The 21,737-nt window shown below is 38.5% G+C and overlaps 4 protein-coding genes across 4 annotated transcripts; 3 read left to right on the plus strand and 1 right to left on the minus strand.

Moving 5' to 3' along the window:
• Window positions 1-222: 222 nt before the first annotated feature.
• On the plus strand, window positions 223-1,614 carry LOC149402890 (xylan glycosyltransferase MUCI21-like). Its single transcript, XM_089609658.1, has 2 exons — window positions 223-1,072; window positions 1,168-1,614. Exons 1-2 carry the CDS (start codon window positions 411-413, stop codon window positions 1,595-1,597), a joined length of 1,092 nt encoding a protein of 363 aa, XP_089465784.1. The 5' UTR covers window positions 223-410; the 3' UTR covers window positions 1,598-1,614.
• Window positions 1,615-2,918: 1,304 nt separating this feature from the next.
• LOC149402891 (xylan glycosyltransferase MUCI21-like) lies at window positions 2,919-4,653 on the plus strand. Its single transcript, XM_089608553.1, has 2 exons — window positions 2,919-3,613; window positions 3,994-4,653. The coding sequence occupies exons 1-2, from the start codon at window positions 2,919-2,921 to the stop codon at window positions 4,583-4,585; spliced, it is 1,287 nt and encodes a 428-aa protein (XP_089464679.1). The 3' UTR covers window positions 4,586-4,653.
• A 3,402-nt stretch (window positions 4,654-8,055) lies between these two features.
• Window positions 8,056-9,894, plus strand: LOC149402892 (DUF538 family protein (Protein of unknown function, DUF538)). Its single transcript, XM_089609199.1, has 3 exons — window positions 8,056-8,276; window positions 8,939-8,993; window positions 9,225-9,894. Exons 1-3 carry the CDS (start codon window positions 8,175-8,177, stop codon window positions 9,602-9,604), a joined length of 537 nt encoding a protein of 178 aa, XP_089465325.1. The 5' UTR covers window positions 8,056-8,174; the 3' UTR covers window positions 9,605-9,894.
• Window positions 9,895-10,061: 167 nt separating this feature from the next.
• Window positions 10,062-12,734, minus strand: RRG (sporulation protein (DUF155)). Its single transcript, XM_089609197.1, has 7 exons — window positions 12,336-12,734; window positions 11,811-11,922; window positions 11,428-11,587; window positions 11,134-11,282; window positions 10,910-11,061; window positions 10,697-10,811; window positions 10,062-10,598 (listed from the first exon to the last, which is right to left on the minus strand). The coding sequence occupies exons 1-7, from the start codon at window positions 12,581-12,583 to the stop codon at window positions 10,458-10,460; spliced, it is 1,077 nt and encodes a 358-aa protein (XP_089465323.1). The 5' UTR covers window positions 12,584-12,734; the 3' UTR covers window positions 10,062-10,457.
• Between the last annotated feature and the right edge of the window lie 9,003 nt (window positions 12,735-21,737).

Genomic DNA, 21,737 nt, shown 5'->3' on the forward strand with positions numbered 1-21,737 from the left:
CCTCTTAAGCGCCTTTAACAACTAGCTCACGAAATTTTAAAATTACTATTTTTCCTCTTCAAGTTAAATCCCAATTCGTTATTAGTCCTTCTGCTACGATTTTTGTTATATATATATATTAATTACATGGGTCATGCGCTATTTTAACCGAAGGACTAAAATACAAATTTGTGTCTAACGTGAAAAAAAAAAAAAAAGCACTTTATAAAATTTTGAGGGCCAAAGCCAATTATTAAAGGCTTCAAGGACAAAATTGTCATTAATTCTTATTATTTGTGGTAGTGAAAATAATTACCCAGCGGGACCCATTGGACCAACCAATTGTGTGCGACCAGTCTCACACCGCTTACGACATCTGAGAAATCAACGGTCCAACGGTATTGGACCCCACAAAATCTACATTCTACACAATGGGCCCAAATTCCCTACAAAAAATCAGGCCCTATCCACGCAAGTCAGAGAACTCGACGATGTCAAGGATCAGAGAGCTAACTCTAATCTCAGGCCCAATAGGCCCAATAAGCTGCAAGGTCCAACACGAATCCCCGGCGCTGGTATTCAGTGCGGGCGGGTACACCGGAAACTTCTTCCACGAGTTCAGCGACGGCTTTATTCCCCTCTTCATCACCGTCCGATCGTTGTTCCACGACGAACGGCGAGATCTGGTCCTCGTGATCTCCAAATACCGCGACTGGTGGGCCCACAAGTACTCCGATCTTCTCCGGAGCTTCACGGACCACCCGATCGTCGATCTCGACGGCGATTCCGAGACTCACTGCTTTCCCTCGGCGAAGCTGGGTCTCATCTCCCATGGACTGATGACCATAAACCCTGATTTGAATTCGACCACCGCGAAAGCGAGGAAAGGCCTAACGCTGTCGAGTTTCCGCGGCTTCCTCGACGAATCGTACGGACGGATTGAAAACTCGGAAGAAGTGTCCGAGTCGACTCATACAACTCGGCCGCAACTCGTTCTGGTGAGCCGAGTCGGGAGAGTCGGTCGGGTTCTGGTGAACGAGAGGGAGGTGAAGAAAGAGGCAGAGAGGGCTGGGTTTCGTGTCGTTTTGTTTAGGTAAATGTCTACTTTTTGATATTCTGATTAACTTTTATACAAAATTAGAATTAAGAGCAATCTAGGTTAACTAAATTCTCATTTTTTGTGTTTAGGCCGTCGTGGAAGACAACGCTGAGTCGGGCTCATGAGTTGATGAGCACGAGCCATGCGGTGATTGGGGTCCACGGGGCGGGGTTGACCCACGCTGTGTTGTTTTTGAGACATGGGTCAACGCTCATTCAAATCGTGCCACTTGGCAATGATTGGTTGGCTAAGACGTGTTTTGGAAGGCCGGCTGTAGCAATGGGGTTGGAATACACCGAGTACATGATCAAAGCTAATGAGAGTAGTTTGGTGGACAAGTATGGAACTGAAGAGATGGTGATAAGCGATCCAATGAAATTTAGAGGAAAAGGTTGGTCTAACGAAGCAATGGATATTTATTTGAAGGAACAAGATGTAAGATTGGATTTGGACCGGTTTAGAGGGTATTTAAAAATGGCTTATATAAATTCTATTAAGTTGATGAAGAGAGTTGGATAGAAGAAAAAAAAATACAAGAGCACATATAAATTTGATTTATTTAAGATTTATATGATCATAAATTGGTAATGTGTTGTTCTTAGTTTAGTCTCATGATAATTTTGTGTCGTGTTTTTTTTTCTCTCTTTCTTTTTTTTTCTGGCGTATTTTTTCCACTTCCACCTTCGCCTCTATCATCTTCTTCTTCTTCTAGGTAATCTTTTTTTCATCTTGTGGTGTGAGGGCGCCAACATTGCTAAAAATTTCATATAAGTAGTTTGCACGATGGTTAAAAAAGGCACTTGCAAAAACTAAAAAAAATAAATAAAAAATTGGTCTTTCTAAGTTAAAATCAACTTTGCATAACGGTTCTTACAACCCATCACGCAAACTTCTATGATAGTAGTTTGAAAGACATTTAAAATATAGGCATCCCAAACTGTACAATGGTTTCTAATCGTCATACAATCAATTATCTTTACTAGTGAATGAATGAACTACGTACTAGGTAGGACGCCAAAATTATGCCCCACGATGAATATTAATCTATAGTTTTCGAATCAACCACATGATATTTAAATTTGGCATTTAGTACTTACTATATGCATGCATAACGTTTCACCCAAATATGCTTGGTACACTAATATTTTTTTTTAATGGCAAGCGTTAATGTGCATTCAATACTACCATTCCCATTACGCTACTATATATACACATACACCGTACAAACACACTACATTTTAAAATCGAGTAACTTCTGTATGTTTTCCATACAATGGGAATACCTAATTTACTGATTCTATAAATTAATGGCAATAACTCATCCAATATTTTTGTTGGGTATTATACACAGTACATCGAAATTATCTTTCATACATCAAAAGCTTTCAGTTTTTTCTTTTCTTTTTTTTCTTTTGCATTTTTTCTTCTAACTACCAGATCTTTTGATAGAGAGAATTAGAAATGAAAATAAAGAAACGAATGTCAGTAGCAACATGCTTAATGGTGACTCTGTGTCTCTTCATCTCTATCCATCGCTTTGCTTACCAACCTGCTATTACGACTTATTTCACAACTTCACCAGGTAAATAATATATATACACTTTCTAGCTATATATTTATTATTTTAATTTCTCATCACAATCCGTGGTTATTTTAAAAAACAACTACGTAGCATCATCGTCTTTCGATTTCGACTGACTTTCTAGCAATTTAAATAATAAGTAAATTTTCAAATCCTAAATACAATACCAAGTTTTTAGACAATAAAAAAAAATTAACGAAATAGTTGTTATTCTTGTTTTTGTTCTCGAAAAAAATAGTGCAATGGAATAATATCAAAATGGAAAGCCAAGATTCAGAACCGCATGTTAGAGAAATAATCACATGCAACCGTTCCCACATTAGATACGACCTCTGTTCAATTAGTGGGCCCACACTTCTGGACCCGAGATCTTCCACTCTGTACGGACCGGTATCCCACCCGGCCATGTGGCAGAGAATCAAGCCGTACCCTCGAAAACCCGACAAAGCCGCGATGGCGAGAGTCCAAGAGCTCACGATAGCCTCGGGCCCACCAAGACCAGGGTTGAATTGCCACGTCACCCATGACGCTCCGGCGCTGGTATTCAGTGCGGGCGGGTACACCGGAAACTTCTTCCACGACTTCAACGAGGGTTTGGTCCCGCTCTTCGTAACAGTCGAATCCATGTTCCCCGATCGAAACGTTGTTTTCGCGGTCATGAATTTTAGGGGCTGGTGGGCCCGAAAGTATCGAGAGCCGTTGACTCGGTTGACACGTCACTCGATCCTTGACCTCGAGACGGAGAGCTCTACGCACTGTTTTCCCTCGGCAATCGTTGGGCTTGTTACTCATGGGCTTATGGCTGTTAATCCTAGGCTACTTCCGAGGCCCAAAAGGTTGGTAGATTTTCAAGCCTTCTTGAAAACGGCCTATGGTTGGAAAAACATATCGAAGAAAGAAAAGGTCACACCAAATTGTTGCAGGACTCGAAACGCTTCCACGTTCAATATCAGGTAAAAGAGAGAATTTAGTTTTTTTTTCTTTGCTTGAAATAAGTTAGGTAAAATAATCGTGTTTGAACAAACACCACTTAAAGCTTGCGTATTGATTGTATTACATTTGAGATAAATCTGTCACTGCGTATATGCTGATTAAAAAAATCAAGTTTGAATACGGAGAATTTGTTACGAGTTTAAGTTTGGTTAGTTCTTTAACGTATTGTCTAAAACATTTGGTAATTCGTAAAAGAATTAAGTTTCAAATAACTACTTTTTTTGTATTTGTTTTTAACAAAATATTTGTATTAAAAACAATTTTTTTGTAAGGTTTTTATGTTGGTCAATCATACATAACTTATTTATTTATTTAACTGAAATGCATCTTTATTTACTAGGAATAAGAATAAAATAACCGAGAACAATGGTGGAAAAACTGCGAAGCCGAGAATGGTGTTTGTAAATCGTCATAGGCGCCATGGCCGGGCAGTGCTAAATCAAAGAGAACTCATAGAATCAGCACAAGCCATCGGATTCGACGTGACAATCCTAAACCCGACCGCTGCCACGTCACTAGGGGACTCGTTTAGGCTACTCCAGGCAAGCCACGCGATGATGGGGGTCCATGGCGCGGGCCTCACTCACGAGATTTTCCTCAGGCCCGGTGCAGTTCTCGTCCAAGTGGTCCCCATCGGGACCGAAGGTGTCGCGATCTCATGCTACGAGAATCCAGGAAGGGCGTTGGGGTTGGATTACTTGGAGTACAAGATAGAGGCGAGGGAGAGTACTTTGGCCGAGGTGTATGAGAATAGTAGTTTAGTGATTAGGGATCCAGAGAGCGTTGTTAATGGGAATTGGACCAACATGCGTTTGTACCTCAAGACACAAAATGTGAGGTTGGATTTAGTTAAGTTTAGTGAGGTCTTAAGGAATGCGTATGAGAAGGCTAAGAGATTTATGGAAAGGGGAGATAGGAATTATAAGAGATAGATAGACCTAGCTATTTTTTGTGTATTTTTGACAATAGACATGAAATTAGAAGGACTTGAAAAAAATAGTGAGAGGTTATTGATTTATGCAGTTGGTTTTCTATTCGCAAGATAAGTAGCCTAACTGTAAATGAATTTTTTTTTAGTGAAATCCTTTTGAATAATTTCCAAATATGTATTCTGACAGGACATTAAACAAAAATCATAGTGAAATTTTGTGTTATAGTTGTTGATGTCGTTTTTTGGATCAATACATAGAAGCCATGAGATTCAATTTAGGGTCGGACCCTTAATCGGATGTGGGCCAAATGGAGTGAAATCCTTCAACTCGTGGTCTTTGCCTCGTCAAAAAGAGGTTTATGACTCATCATCACTTGAGAAGATATATATATATATATATATATATATATATATATATATATATATATATATATATAAGTAAACTAAGAGGGCGTCGAGGGATTTCTCCGACGTATGCTCCAATGGTCGACATTATAACTTTTCTATATATGAGATGAGGTATCTCTTCTCGTCTCTAGAGAAATAGAGAGATAAAGAGTTTGATTGAGAGAAAGTAAGGTAAGAGAGGGAGAGACGAAGTTTCACTAAATCGATAGAACTTACAATTTACTCGAGGCCTTGTATTTATTGAGGAGGTCATGAGTCTTGAAAAGGACAAATGGGCCATGAACATGTTATTGGCCAAAGGAGAGCCAAAATCCAAAAAGAGAAAGGAAAGGCTTGCTCATTGCTTTGGCGCAAGGGAAGGCTAGTCCATCCCCTTGCATTTTGTATCCATGGATGAAACTAAACGGTTCTTTATTGCTTAGTTACTGAGTTTAAAAGAAATAAAACGATTAGTTTGCAAAAATTTTGAGAAGAGTATGAAGCTCATACATATAAGTGAAAAAAAAAAACATCATGCAAAAGGATGTTATTAAAGTTTCTTTCCATAGACTATCCTTTAGATCATGTTTTGTTTAATTATGTTGCAAATCGAGAAAATCTAAGCAAACAAAAATAAAATAAAATCATAATATTTTCGTATTTTGCTGTGATTTTGAGAAAGCATTGAAGGAAATTTTAATAAAAAATATCTATAACTAAAATGAAAAAATAAATGATGCGAACAATCAAAATCCAAGGTAATCCACATATTTTCCTTCAATTTTGTTAAGTACGTACATTCAACACATATGTTATTTTCATCCCCAAAACCTAACTTCTAAATTCAGTAAAACAACCTCATCAATTTCAGAAGCCATCATGTTACTAGTTTCCTTGCCGAAGCATGAATTTCAAATGGAGACTTATAGTTGTGTGTTGAGCCAGGATTAACTTACCTCTTATCGTTATCATACCGTGGTTTTAATTTTACTGGTCTATCGGTTACCTTTTGTGTTATACTGTGGTAAGTATCGAAGTTTACAGGTTATTGTTACTGCACAGGTAAACCACGAAAAAAGGTTTACCGCGAGATATTTCATAAACAATTTATTATAAAAAAAAAATTACACATACATAACTATTATAAAATTTTCAATTTCATACCTAATAACAAAATAGAGTTCACAACCTCACGTACATAATCGAGTTCACGTAAAAAAAAACACATGCAAAATAGAGTTCACAGCAAGCCATACTAAATAGAGTTCACCGTATTAAATAGAGTTCACACCGTACCAAATAGAGTTCACACTTCACACGATACCCAAACAAAATGTCTATATTCAAATCACTACTCGAAGCTAGAGTGTCGTGGTGGTTGAATTGAATGAAGTTTGTCGTTCTGCATTACAGAAAGACTCATACCAACTTATCATACGAGAATATGTCATAATGAAAGTCTACACACATTACGATGTTATATTGTTGATATATGAACTTAAATTCTTCAAAATAAAAAAACACAAGAAAAACTCTAATTTTGGCCGAGAACTAAACCATTTACCATAACTAGGACATGAAGCTTCCAAAGTTTTGAGAGTAAGTGTGAACGGATCAAAAATATTGGAACAACCGATCAACGTTATTGCTAGAAGACATTGGCATTGCATCAGACATATCTCTTTATTGGTTGGTTCCATATCCCACATTAAAAAGATAGATGCAAATGCTCATAGTATTGGCTGCGGTATTTACAGTTACAAGTTTACATATGTTGTTTTAAGTATATTGGCAATATTTGCAAAATATAAATATTTTCGATTTTTGTGTGGTATTTATGCGATAAATAAGATAACTTGCGAAATTTATTCAAATTGTTATTTTGAACATGCGGTATGCGAAATTTTGCGCAATAAGTACGATATTTGAAACTTTGATGCTAAGTAGGGCTAATTGATGAAATTGCTTACATACCAAGAATTAGGCTTTAATCTTATTTCTCGTTATAACTTAGAAGACAACAAATTGATGCTAAGTACGATATTTGAAACTTTGATGCTAAGTAGGGCTAATTGATGAAATTGCTTACATACCAAGAATTAGGCTTTAATCTTATTTCTCGTTATAACTTAGAAGACAACAAATTGAATCAAGTATGTATATTTCAAATTTAGCTCACTTGAAACCGGATTGCAGTTAGAACTTTAAACAAATTCCACAGCGCTTGTTGTTGTTGATGGTTTTTTTTTTTTTTTTTTTTTTTTTTTTTTTTTTTTGCATCAAAGGAAAATGACCTTATTGTAGTTAGCTAGTACCTCTCTAAATCTAAAACCGGGACCAGGAAAATGAAATTTGATCCATCCGATGGGTGATGAAGAATTTTGTATTCCACACGTCCAAAAAGTCTATGATTTATATTTGTTTATAAAATTATGATTATTTATCGAGGGAAAAAAGAAAAGGACACTTTCAAATCCAAGCATTACAAAGCTACGCAACCTTTGATCCAAGCCCCACCATGTGCATTACAGCATTATCATCCACTTTTTTTCTTGGCTCTCACTCACTCGTATCATTAATTTCACATCCCAAGAAGGATCGGAGACAAAATAGAACAATACAACATTTAATGAGAATCTGTACATTGTTTAACTCTAGTATATATCATATAGTAGTTGATCCAGGTGAATGTTTTTTTTTTTTCACTTCTACATGTCGGTGATATATTCAATAGAATCAATACAGATAATTTTTAAAAACTATACTTGGTAAACCGTTTTTCCCCCGAAAATAAAGCGCGTGTGATATGATTCTCGGTAACCTATTTATTTGCTAGTTTTTTTTTTTTTTTTTACCCTCATTTGTTTTCTTGTGATTAATTTGGTTTAGAAAAAATGAAATGATAGCCCAAAAGTCTTATGGAGGAGGAGGAATAATAAAAAAAAAAAGTTATTATAACAAAAGTATAAAGTATATGATGAGCTGATCATAAAACTCGCTTTTTCACCTTTAAAAAAAAAAAAAAAAAAAAAAGTACTCGCTTTTTCACATTAGCAGCATGTTTGTCTCTATCTATATGACTATAAAAGTACCAAGTGAAGTGAGGAGAGAGAAGTACTTGAGCCTCTCTCTCTCTCAGAACAATCCCACCAGAAAGAGATATAGAGTCTAGAGAGAGAGAAGGTTACAGAGAGAAATAGATAATGGAAAAGGCTCTAACGAAAGTTAGCAGCTTGAAAGTTGGGAGTTTTTGGATTTCTAAGAAAGCCAAAGAAGAGTTCTCCAACATTTCAGAGGACTTCAATGTGAGTCTTTTTTTTTTTTTTTTTTTTTTTTTTTTTTGGAGAAGAAGACAACACCATTAGCTCTCATATTTTTCTTTCATTTTTGTGCATTCATTTCATATTTACTCGGTTCAATATGCTTCTGATTTTATTCCTTCGTTCATGTGCTTCTTATTGCCCCTTTTTCACATCAACTATGTCCCTAGCGTCTAAATCTGCTACAAGGATTTTTATTTTATTTTATTCAGCTTTTGCTGTTTTTTTTTTTTAAATATAAATAATTCACCGAAATGAATGTGCGAGATCTGTGTATGAAAGCGTAACATATGACCTTCATGTTGGAATGGAAGCATGAACCTTTACTGTGTTAAGATTCACATCTGAATTTTGAAGACTTTTAATATATTTATTGTTTGTAAAGTTTGATGTTCCTGATTCAGGAATTCAATATAGAAAGCAAAAAAAGAAGATGTGAATAGAGATTGAAATGGGTCTTTGGGTTCCTAAAAATATGAACACTCTTGATAGGAGAAAGAATTAGAATTCTGGCATTAGATTCCTCATTTTGTCAAAGCTCCAATGTTTAATAATTGCAAATCTCACCTCAGTTGAATACAGAGAAACCTAATAAAAAGTGTGTAATAATACATTGTCCATAATTCTAACTGCTTTCATGTTTCCAGACTTTCTCAAACACCGTAGAAGAGAAGGCGAAATGGGTTTTCAACAAGCTTAAAGGTGAGTCTTTTACTTCATTCATTTTTCCCCATTAATATCTCATTTTCCCCCTATAATCCAAGTAAGGTTAAGTTTAGAATTAGAACCTTGATTTTACAGAAATTGTTTTTGAAAAATCAAAATTCTCTAATGTGTTATGAGCCACAAAAACTTTGCTTGAATTTTCCTCGGTACGAATAACACAAAGAAAACTACCATCGATTTTCATTTTTTTTTTTTTTTTTTTTGCAGGAGCTCCGCCGAAAACACTACCCGACCTCCTGCGAGAGTACAACTTGCCTGCGGGGCTGTTCCCACAGAACATAACGTGTTACGAGTTCGACGAGGCAAAGTCAAAGCTGATAGTGTATTTGGCGTCCCCGTGCGAGGTCAGCTTCAAGGACTCTTCGGTCATAAGGTACTCGAACAGAGTCAAAGCGATTCTTCTGAGGGGAAAGTTGACTGGGATAGAGGGAATGAAGACCAAAGTTCTTGTCTGGGTGAAGGTCACTTGTGTCTCAGTCGAGAGTTCGAAGTCCGACAAGGTTTGGTTCACCGCCGGAGTAAAAAAATCGAAGCCCAAAGACCTTTATTTGGCTCCCATTGATGGTGTTAGAGTACAAGAGTTCTGAGTTTATATATTACTTTTTTTTTTTTTTGGGTTTGGGGATTGATTTGTATTATTAGTCATTATCAATTTGAAGATGACCTTAATTCTATTGGATTATTAGTTGTTTTTGAAGAACTCAAAATCGTGATTAAATAGCTGGGCAATGCCCCCGAAATTTCACCGAAATATGGTTTTTCGGTGGCTTCCGTGGGTTCCTCAGAAAATCAGTTGTCGAAATTCACCGAAAATTATGCTAAACCGGCAATTTTTTGGTGAAATCTAGTGAATCTGTTTTTATTATTATTTACGAAATTTCTGCAACAAAAAGAGCAAAATTATAGAAAATTTAGGCCAAAAAATGATAGCCCGATTGATTATTTTATATATATTTTTATTTATTTATTTATTTTTATTTTATATCAGCATTCTACAAAATAAACCCATCGCCCAATTAAACAACCAACTCTTCGATCACTAGCTCAGAAGACTCCTGCAATATAAATTTGGGAGTTGAGAAAGTATGGAAATTTAATGAACAAACTAAACTTTTTGGCTGCCTTTTTTTTATTATTTAACTTGCGATTGAAGACAATAATGAGCAAAAATCCAATAAATACTTTTCCTCATTACATGTTTACAACTTTCTCAGCTATGTATTTTCTTATTATATGGAAGAAAAAAAAAAAAAAAGAAGAAGAAGCTTATTGTGGCTCCTCAAAATAAATAATGAGCTTTATCAAATAAGCTCCTATGGCAATTGGCAACACAAAAAAAAAAAAAAAAATGGATGAATTGTAATTTGGACTGTAATGGTTGCTCTAATAAATGAATCTATCACTAGCTTATCAAAAAGTCATCCTCTTTTGGCTGTTAAATTACAGAGAAGTTCCGGTTGAGTCACGGACGATTTCGTATAAGGAAATTGCATTCTCGATGGTCAATAGGCCGATGATACACCACTCCAAGAAATCCGACTTTCTGTTTTGGAGGACTTCTTGGAGGAAATGAATGTTGTGCTACAATATAGAAAAAAAAAATTGATAGAATAATTAGAAGATTGTCCCATGAAAACTAAGCTTCTCCTTTTGAGTGTTGTTCCTAACGTGAAAATTACCTCGACAAACTTGAGTTTGAAATCCAAGTTTCCGAACCGTTGCGTGACTTCATATTCCTCTCTGAGGTACTCGTATATTTGAGCGTATTTCGCCTCTCTCCAAGCGATTTCTGACCTGATATATGATTGGTAGGATAAGATCGAGATCGATAATAAAGCTTAGCTTTTTTTTTTAGCCAAACACAACATAAATAAAAAAAAAAAAAAAAATACCTCTCGAAAAGACCGACTTTGATAATAACCGCGGCTAGATTTGAGTTAGCTTTTCCGACAAGTTGGAGAAGCTTCTTCTTGTCCATAGTGAATGTTCCGGTTTTTTCCATCCCTCGGTTTATATCTGCAAACTCTCCTAGCATACCATCGACCTGAGAGGGGACACAAATCAGAATACATACCCTGAAAGAAAGAATATACTCGAACCAATATATATAATATACCTGCGAAACAAAATAATCTAAGGCAATGCTCTGGCCAAGCACGCTTCCGATAATACGAACACCATCGACGTCCAAGCTTTTGAGAGAGATATAATCCGGACCTCCTCGCATGTCCTCGTCCATCTCCGGCTTCTCTCTCACCGCGTAATCTGAGATTAAAAAACGCAGCCATATTAGTCTTTCAGGGCCTCCATGAAGAGAGCGCTCAAGGATAGCAATAAAAATGGGGGTTTTTGTTTTTGTTTTTGTTTTTGTTTTGTTTTGTTTTGTTTTGTTTTGAGAGTGATAATATACCGTCTTTCTTCATCTCCGGAAGCAACCCGAGAGAATGTTTTCGAACTATGGCCAGGTAGTCTTCGACTTCATGGTCATCGATGTTGAACAGAACAGCAGAGCCGTACTGGAACACGACCATGTACCGGAAGCTGCTCGGCTTTCCATTGAATCCAATTACCTAAAACGTTCATGTAATCGAAAAGCGCAGGTCAAGTTGGTTTATTGTTTTGGAAGCGTACATTTTTTATTATATGAATTAGAGGCATTTTTACATTCAACATTTATCGTGCTAGAATATTGAATCGAATAGTTATAATATGAATTATATGTAACAGTGCGATTTGCATTTGCTTTAAAAGTAGGCCTTGAGATATCAAAAGTAGTGCTTTGGAAGAGCTTACAGTATTTGAAGGCAATACATCACAATATCTAAGGGCAATGTGGTTTGATGAGCGAGATGTCGCAGGAATCACGTTTATCAGATTCTCAGCTTGCATTGTTTTCAAATTTATACTGCAAAAAAAAAAAAAAAAAAAAAAAAAAATCGATTAGTGAAAGCAAGAATAATGAAGAGCAATTCAACTACAAATAAGAAGATGCAAAAAGCTGAGACAACAAGTATGATTGAGGTTATGAGCTACGAACGAACAAACCAATGAGAGGCTCAAAACATAAACACGCTAAACTAAACAGAAAAATCAAAGCTTAATTTGAATTCAATCTTCCGTATCAAGAAACAGAATCACAGGATTAATACCAAGAGACAAACTTTACTAAAATATAACAACACATTGAATATATATATATATATATATATATATATATATATATATATATATATATATATATATATATATATATAAAGCCCTCAGCTTTATAAGCAAAACCCATACTTAAGAGTGAATAATTAAACGAACAGATCGAACCTGGTGGAGAGAAAGTAGGCTTTGACGGGGATTTTGGCGGTTTCTTTGTCTTCATCGGGACCGAAATCGTAGTAATCCTGTGAGGAATAAGGAGAACCAGAATCGAAATCCGAGACCCGAGAGGGGATTGCAGAGAAAACTCGGAAGCGAGAGAGAGAGAGAATGGGTTTGGACGGAGTTGGAAGAGAGGTCTTGGTGGTTGCGTTCAAGCGGTGGAAGAGAAGGGAAATCCCTTTCCATCGGCCCATTCACTGAGAAGGTCGTTTGAAGACTTCATTCACCGACCCATATTCTTATTTGTGATTTTCAATGGGGGAAACGGGAAAGTACCAACGAACGAGCGGGGACTCGGAGAGCGAATTATTGTTATTCAATTTTTTTTTTTGTTAGGTTGAGTTCCGAGTCCGAGGCGAATTGGGAATTTACGAAAGAAAAAAAAAAGAGAGGCGAATTGGGAATTACAGCTTAGCTTGGCCTTGGTTTTAAAATAGAGAAGTTGTCTCGGGTTTTTTTTTTTAACTAAAAACTTAATTTGACTAAAAATACTAATAAACCATTTATATAAGTATAATTTTACTAGTAATATGATATCAACAATTGACATCTATTATAAATTTTAGAGACTAACAGCGAAAACTCTCTCTAGGTTAACTCTCTTCTACCTTTGTCGGTTGCTTGATATTTGATTCGTGAGTGGGTTGTTGCGTGTAAGTTTGCTTGTTAAGGGGCCACATTGCAGAACTTCTGTCAGTAACGTGGTGAGTTGTAGGTACATGACTCAATGGTTTCTCTGTCTGGTCAGAGTTGTGTCTTTTGTGACGGTGGGCCCTTCTTGTCTAAGAAAGGATGGAGAATCTTTGTAATAAGTGGGAATCGATGGGGATTACGGAAGAGGAGAACGAAGTTTTTGATATCACTGATGCTGAAGTGGATAAAAGAGGTTTCGATTTGAAGACGTCTGTGATGGGAAAGCTCCTAACAAAAAAAGTCTTTCAACAAGAAGGCTATGAAGTCAGTGATTGGAGGAATACGGAACTGCAAAGGAAGACTCGAGGTGTTGGAGTTGGAGCCTTGGTTGTTTGATAGAGCTCTTCTCAGACTAAAAGATGCAGATGATGGGGAGGCACAAGTGGAGGAATACTTCAAACTGACCCTTTTTCTGGGTCAAGTTGCACGGTCTCCCTTTGGTGGCCAGAACTTTGAAGATGGGCGAACTGATAGGTGGCCAAATAGGGAAGGTCATTAAAGTTAGCTCGGATAAAAACGGACGATGTACTAATATGTTTGTTCGTATCCGAATCTTACTGGATGCGACCAAACAATTGCGTCGGGGAATCAAAGTCCAACTGGGCTGGGGAAGAGACCGAACTTGGGTCGATATTCGGTACGAAAAATTATCGGACCTTTGCTCGCACTGTGACCGTATGGGGCATAGTTGGCGCACTTGCACTCAACCAGATACCCCAAAAGAAGCACCGGCGGAGGGATGGGGATATGGAAGTTGGCTGAAGGGAGAGCCACCTAACAGATCCTCCAGCTCGGTTTTTTGACTTCCAGGATCGGAGAGGCAAACGCAGAAGTTGACACGTCGACCGGAGAAGTTTGCACATAACCAGAGAAGAAGTAATGATGAAGGAGGCCTTCGGGAGCCAACCAGTGTGGAGGAATCAACTTCCAAAGATATTCCTGGGAATGAGGAAAAAGACGAGTCCCAAAAAACGGCGAATGATGTTCCTGATATAAATGAGGCAATTGACGCAAACATATGTGGGAATGTAGATGATAGTGTGGACCCCACTGTTATCTCATCTCAAGATGGATGTCTGGGGAAAAAGTGGACCCAAGTTCAATTTTGGGCCAGGGACCAAAAGAAAAAGCCCATACCTTTGATTCCATGGTGGATGGGCCTGGAAAGAAAGACACTCCACTCCTTAATCCCAACGCAGATTTTTTGAAGGGGGCAGCGGTGAACTTCAACTCTCCTCCGGTGCCCCATGGCGAATCCCAGTTCCCCGCACGAAAAATATGGAAAGCCAGGCGCGATGAAGCGGAGCAGAGGCGACGAAGCACCTGTCAAACCTAGCTCGTGGTGGTGGTCAGGGGAAGAGAAATGGGATAATAGAAGGAGATGTTGATGGTGATGGAAAGGTAAGGAAGGTAGGAAAGGATGTGAGCTCATCCACTATATCGGCAGGCGCGGAGGAGCGACCCGACCGGGTCCAATGAATCTGTTGTACTGGAACGTTCGTGGACTGAAGAGTCAACAAGCGTTCAATCGCTTGCGGTCCGTGATCCGCGAGCAAAATCCGATGTTAGTCTTTCTCATTGAAACTCGTTTGAAGGGAAGGAAGACGATAAATTTGAAGAAGAGGTTGGGTTTTTATGGAGAGGTAAATGTGGATGCTGTGGGAAATAGTGGTGGATTGATACTCCTCTAGAGGGAAGAGGCTGTCGTCGACCTCCGGAGCTACAGTAAGTTCCATATAGATGCCTCGGTGCAAGTTGGAAATGAGGATAAGTTGCGTTTTACTGGCGTGCTAGTCAACGTCATCACTCATGGGAGCTCTTGAGAAGATTGCACGGGAATGGTGGAGAACCATGGATTTGTGGTAGGGATTTCAATGAAGTCACTACTACAAACAGGGGATTCCACAACGGTACAGTACTGTTGTGGAATCCTCCGCTGTGTAATGATTCCACAACGGTACTCGTCCCGTTGTGGAATCTTAGGGTTTCCACAACGGTAATGTACCGTTGTGGAATCTTAGGGATTCCACAACGGTACAGTACCGTTGTGGAAACATCCGTTTTCCACAACGGGACAGTCCCGTTGTGAAAAATGGATCAATTTTTTTAACATTCGCCGCGGCCACGTATTGATTTCGCCGCGGCGAAACCTTTCACAACGGTACGGTTGTACCGTTGTAGAATAGTTCGCTGCGGCCAATGTCATATGTGGCCGCGGCAGAGTTGAAATATTATGTTTGTCGTTCCTCGCCGCGGCAACGTTACGTACTCGCCGCGGCGAGATCTTCCACAACGGGACGGTAGTACCGTTGTGGAAGAGTTTGCCGCGGCGAAATGTATACGTGGCCGCGGCGAATATGTATTGTGTTTTTTAAAAAATCTCGCCGCAACAAGGTATACTTTTGGCTGCGGCGAGATGAATTCCCAGGAAAATTTTCCGCGGCGAAATTATTACACGCCGCGGCCAAATTGTACCTGAGAGCTATTTTTTTATTTTCCAATTAAAAACCTGAAAATAAAATTATATATTCAAAACCAAATATCCATTACATCCATAACATCCAAAACATATCCATAACATCCAAAACCAAATATATATCCAAAAAATCCAAAACAAATATCTATATCCAAAATCAAACTAATATTCACATTCTATAAAAGTTTGTACGTATAACACCCACTCTTCTCGAACTTTCTCTAAGTTATCCAGTGTATATGACTTCTTCATTTGTAATTTATCTATACCAACTCCAACAATATCATGCATATAACTTAAGACATAATACCCGCATTCCGTGTTTCCGATTTGTCTGGGAGCCGAGGCACTTGTGATTAAGGTTGATTGACCGTTACTTCGGGCTTCTTGGTTGTGAAGCTTGAAATCCGAAAAAATCCTTATACGCTCAACAAAAAAAAAAATTAGAAAAGAAGCATTAGTGTAAAGGAAATACTTCAAATAACATGTAATTAATTTACCTTTTTATCAACTTCCTTAAATCCAATGGGATTTTATTTTTCAACGGATCGAAGAACATCGCTTGATCTTTCCAAAGATCGAAGACAACAAGCATCCAATGTTCATTTAAATTGTACGGCATCAAAACTAGTTGTTTTGGTTTGCAATTTCGTACTATTTTGCCGATTTGCTTGACGCGTTCGGATAAATGGGCCTCATCGTTGTTGGTTTGGAGGTAGCAACTCAAACCCGCTTCAACAAAACACATTACTTCACTCCGCTTATTTTTGTCTAATATGGATTGTAGATAACTACGAAAAACAATTATTGGATTAGTTAATAAAATGAAATATTGTATATTGATATAAGAAAAAGAATATAAAAGAAATATTTACCCCATGTAAACCGTTATGCACGACGCGCCTATTTCCTCATATCTAAAGAATTCTTTAACATCGTCAAACATCACCGGAATATGCTCTACGGCGATACTTGCACAAACTTTGACATTGATTGAATCCCCTTTCGGTAACATTACTCGGTCGGCATGGCGAGCAATCGAAACTTTGGATTAATCAACTTATATGAAATCTTCTTATCGTCATCGACGCTAGGTTCACTATCACCACCGACCTTCAACACTTGTGTGACCACCGGACCGCGACTCTCTTTTGCAATTTCAGTTTCTACTAATCTCTTTGGCCACTTAACGAAGCCCCCTACGGCTTCTTCAATAGTCTTGGCTTCATCGGTGGGAATCGGCAAAAAAGCTTTCTTAATCAAAACCGCCGCAATGCTCACTCGTACGTTTACATCCTCCAAAGATGAAAAATGAACGTGTTCGGCTTTCATGTACGCTCGCCCGTTTGCTACATGAATCGTGCCTCCATTCGTGAAATCATCAAGGAGGAGAATGAATTCGATGCTTTCATCCGAACACGGTGTCACCGGCGTGGTTGGATTTATTGAGCAACTTGCTCGAACACTATCGGGTTTGTCGATAATTAGAGGATTAATATGCGGACGCTCTATGACATTAACATTGAGATCCACGGCAACTTCATGTTGAGATTGTTTATCTAATAAATTCACTAATGTTATTAAAAAAAATATAAAAATATTTGACTTTATTACTTGTATTAAAAAAATTGAAAATTACCTAAAGACGTCACTTCATTAGCCTTGTCTTCATCACCACCTTTAGCCATGTCTTCATCACCACCCTTAGCCATCTCTTCATCATCACCCTTAGGCATCTCTTCATCATCACCAATATTTTCCTCTTCATTTGTGGGACGTAGGACACTAGGCAAGTCGTCATTAGCATCTTTGAGACTCAAACCATTTTGAGTTAAGGCTTTCATAATGAAATATTTTAACTCACACATTTCTCGACGTAACTTAGTTACCTCGTCACTCGAGTTTGACCGACGAGATACGGAATTGCAACTTGACGAGTATTTAGATTACCCACGAACACGACCGAGATGTTCCTTAGTTCCCAAAGCGTCTTGCAAGACACTTTCCATTGACTCGTCCGTAACTTCTTGAGATGATTTTTCCTTCATTCTCAACTCAACCCATAATACCTCTTTTGTAGGTCATTCACCCGTCTCCTCGTACTATTATCAAGCAATACAACAAATTAATTAATAAATATTATGAAACATGGAATAAAAAATAAAAAATGTAAATCTAACCTTTTATTGATCAAGTTTTCGATATCCATTGCGGCCGGTTCTAGATTTGTACACGTTCTTCCTCGCTATTTCTTTCCCATTGTCCGATGATTTTTTGAACACTTCGGAACGTCTATACTCAACAAATTTTATCCAATCTTCTTCGGTGATATATGCATAGCGTTTTAAAACGTATTCCGGCCTCTTCAAGACGCTTGGATCATTGAGGTTGTCTTTGACTAGATCGTTGTATAGCTCGTGACGGAATAACCTCGCCACTTCTCCAACTCTCATAAGACAATTATTCTTAAGTTCGATAGGGACCGTAAATGCTTCACATATTTCGTTCCAAATCCTTTCTTTCAGCTGTTTATGCTCTTTTAGTCTCCAATCGATCATCGAAATTGGAACGTGTTCTCTAGCTAACACGCCAAAATAAGTCGATAACTCATCACCCTCCTTATCTAATGGTTCATCTCTATCATTAAATTTGACGTTTATCTTCTTACCAAGAGTTTTAACCTTATTAATCTTGGGCATAAGAGCATTTCTTCTTTTCCCGGGACCATCGATATTAGTGGATCTCCGTTTACCGCTAACGGTACTAGTGGAAGTATTAGACATAATCTATGAAAAAACAAAATTCAACATAATCTCAATTCAGACCAATTCCAACACAAACTCAAACTGAAATTCAATTTCAATTCAAACTAATTCCAACACAAACTCACACCGAAATGCAATTTCAATTCAAACCAATTCCAACATAAACTCAAACCGAAATTCAATTTCAATTCAAACTAATTCCAACACAAACTCAAACCGAAATTCAATTTCAATTCAAACCAATTCCAAAATAAACTCAAACCAAAATTCAATTTAAATTCAAACCAATTTCAACACCAAACTCAAATCGAAATTCGATTCCACACTAATTTTCTACATAAATATCAAATTCCATATTCAATTACTATATAACTTAAACACAAATACACAATTCTAACCTAATTTCAACATAAAAATACAAATTACATAAAAAAAAACACTTACCCGGGGTGAAGACGACGAGCACGGAGGCGTGGTGGAGAGATAAAACGTCAATGACGTTGTCGGATGGTTGTGGTCGGAGGTAAGGTTTTGTGGGCTTAGAAATTTGTGGAGAGTGGGTTTGGTGAGTTTGTGGAGAGTGGGTTTGTGAAGAAGAAGAAGAAGAAGAAGAAGAAGAAGAAGAAGAAGAAGAAGAAGAAGAAGAAGAGAAGGAGGGCAGAATATGGGTCGGAAGGAGAGGAGGGCAGAGGAAGAAGAAAAGGCCGCGGGGAAGAAGGAGATGAGGGGCGGAGGAAGAAGATAGGGGTGGAGGAAGAAGAGAGGAGAGAGAGTGAAGGCGGTAGAGGAAGAAGAGATGGGTGGCGACGGAGTGGGTGTGGGGCGGCGACGGAGTGGGTGTGGGTCGGAGAGAGAGAGGGAAGAAGAAGAAAAATAAAATTTCTGAAAATTTTGAAAAAAATCGAGTGGGAAAACTGTTTTAGGATTAGACCGCGATATTTCGCCGCGGCCAAGGTAACACGTCGCCGCGGTAAGTGTGTTCCACAACGGTACGACTGTCCCATTGTGGAATATTTCGCCGCGGCCACGTATGTATTTGGCCGCGGCGAAACATTCTGGCCGCAGCCAAATTATAGTGTTGCCACAGCGAAAAAGTTCTCAGATTTACATAGCCACTGGAACTCTTTTCGGCGCGGCCATGTGTCTATTTCGCCGCAGCGTATACTACCTGGCCGCAGCCAAATTATAGTGTGGCCGCGGCGAAAAAGTTCTCTGATTTACATAGCCCCTAGAACTCTTTTCGCCGCGGCTATAGACGTGCTTGAGCTCACCTTCAACCCTCGTTCAAAGATCGGAGTTCGTTGAACGAGGATGTCGTAGCGATCTTCTGCGGCTTTGCTAGTGAATACCCGACTATTATAATCCACTACGGGTTCGGGTTCGGCTTGACGAGACCTCTTATTTTTTTTGTGGGGGGCCTAGAAGAGCTATGGGCGGCTTCTTTGTGACCGGCAGGGGTTTTTGAACGGCCCGTTTTCACCTAATTGAACAAATCATTTCAAACTCAAATTCAACAACATTTTCAAACAATAAATCACCTTCAACACAAAATTAAACTCAATTCAACACTAAATACATATAAAAACACATTATATTCAAATAAATAAAACATAAAACTCATCACAAACACAAATTCAAACTCAAATCCGAACTCAATTTAACCACAATATCAAAATACAACTCATTTTCAATCTAAAATAACATTATACCCAAAATCATAAATTAAAACAAAAAACCCAAAATAAAAAACCCTAATTTCGGCCAAATCTACACCCCCAATATCATAAATTACAACCAAAATCAACCAAAATCATAAATTAGTTTATAAATCACACAAAACATTCATGAAAATTAAGATTTTGATATGAAATTGAGATAAAAACATACCTTGATAAAAGAATTCGGTGGGAGAGAGAGCAAAGGAGGCAACATCGAGAGAAAGAAAGAAGAGGCACGGCGAGATTTTGCTTCGGCGAGGAGGGCGGCGAGATTTGGCGGCGGCGAAATGGCGGCGAAGTTTCAAGGTGGGTTTGGGAGGAGAAATTGCACAAAATCGGCCGAAATGAAGGTCTGAGGCGAGAGAAAGTGAAAAAAATGAAAAAAGAAATCGAAATGAGGTTTTTATAGTGAAGCCCTAAAATTTTTTAGGACATTTCGCCGTGGCGAGTTTAAGCTTTGACCGTGGCGAAATGTCGTAAAAAATTTCAACAACGGGTTATTGTCCCGCTGTGGAATCAACTCGTTGCGGCGACACATCAATCTCGCCGCGGCGAGACCTCTGACTTTACATCTCTCCCACAACGGTACAATGTCCCATTGTGGAAGAGTTTGGTCGCGGCGAGTTGATGCCTTGGCCGTGGCGAGATCCAACAACGGGTCACTGTACCGTTGTGGAATGTCCAAGATTCCACAACGGTACCACAGTACCGTTGTGGAAGCATAAAGACTCCACAACGATACAGTTGTACCGTTGTGGAATCCCGGACTTTTCACAACGGGACTGTGACCCGTTGTGGAATCCCGGACATTCCACAACGGTACAATTGTACTGTTCGGGAAGCATATAGATTCCACAACGGTACTGTGTTCCGTTGTGGAATATCCGTTGTGTAATCTAATATTTGTAGTAGTGAGTGCTCTATGGGAACGAACACCAAAGTAGAGTGGCGAGAAGGGAAATAGATATGAAGAACTTTCGGGATGCTCTCGATGATTGTGGGCTTCGCGATTTGGGGTTTAGTGGGGAACTCCTTACGTGGAGCGATAACCAGGAAGGTCTGAATAATTCATGGCTCGGTTGGATCGGTTCTGCGTCACTGAGGAGTGGAGAAGCTTATTCCCGGATGTAAGTGTGCTGCATTTGGATTTTTTGGGCTCGGACCATAGGCCCATAATACTCCATTTACAAGGGTTTTCGAAGCCTAAAAAATCGGGACGTCGTAGATGGGCTTTTGAGCCTTTGTGGCTCTCTCACGAAGGATGCAAGGACGCTATAATGGAAGCATGGAACACGACATAGACGTGTAGGGGGGAAAATCCATTTCACAGCAAGTTGAACAGATGTCGGACAAGTCTGAAATGCTAGAGCAAGTCAACGTTCGGTCATATCCCAGCCAGAATCCAGAAGATTAAAGATTTTCTCCAGGAAGCAAAAAATGAAGATGCATTTGAGACTAATTTAAAGAGGAGTCGGGCGGCAGAAAATGTGACATTTCAAATTTTTCTTATTACGTTTCCAGCTTTATTCGTATGTTGTATTTGAAATATTCCTACATCAATGAGAAATTTTGAGGAACATCATACTCAAAAATCATTTTAGACACTCTCGGAAATAATTTCTAATTTAGGAAGGTCTCGTTTCGAGTCAAACTTTCTATTTTAAGAAAGTTGACTCAAGATAAAAAGTCAACATTT

This window comes from Urtica dioica, chromosome 3, assembly GCF_054948205.1.
Source record: "Urtica dioica subsp. dioica isolate 48M chromosome 3, U.dioica_male_clone48M_v1_H2, whole genome shotgun sequence".
Lineage (NCBI taxonomy): Eukaryota > Viridiplantae > Streptophyta > Magnoliopsida > Rosales > Urticaceae > Urtica > Urtica dioica.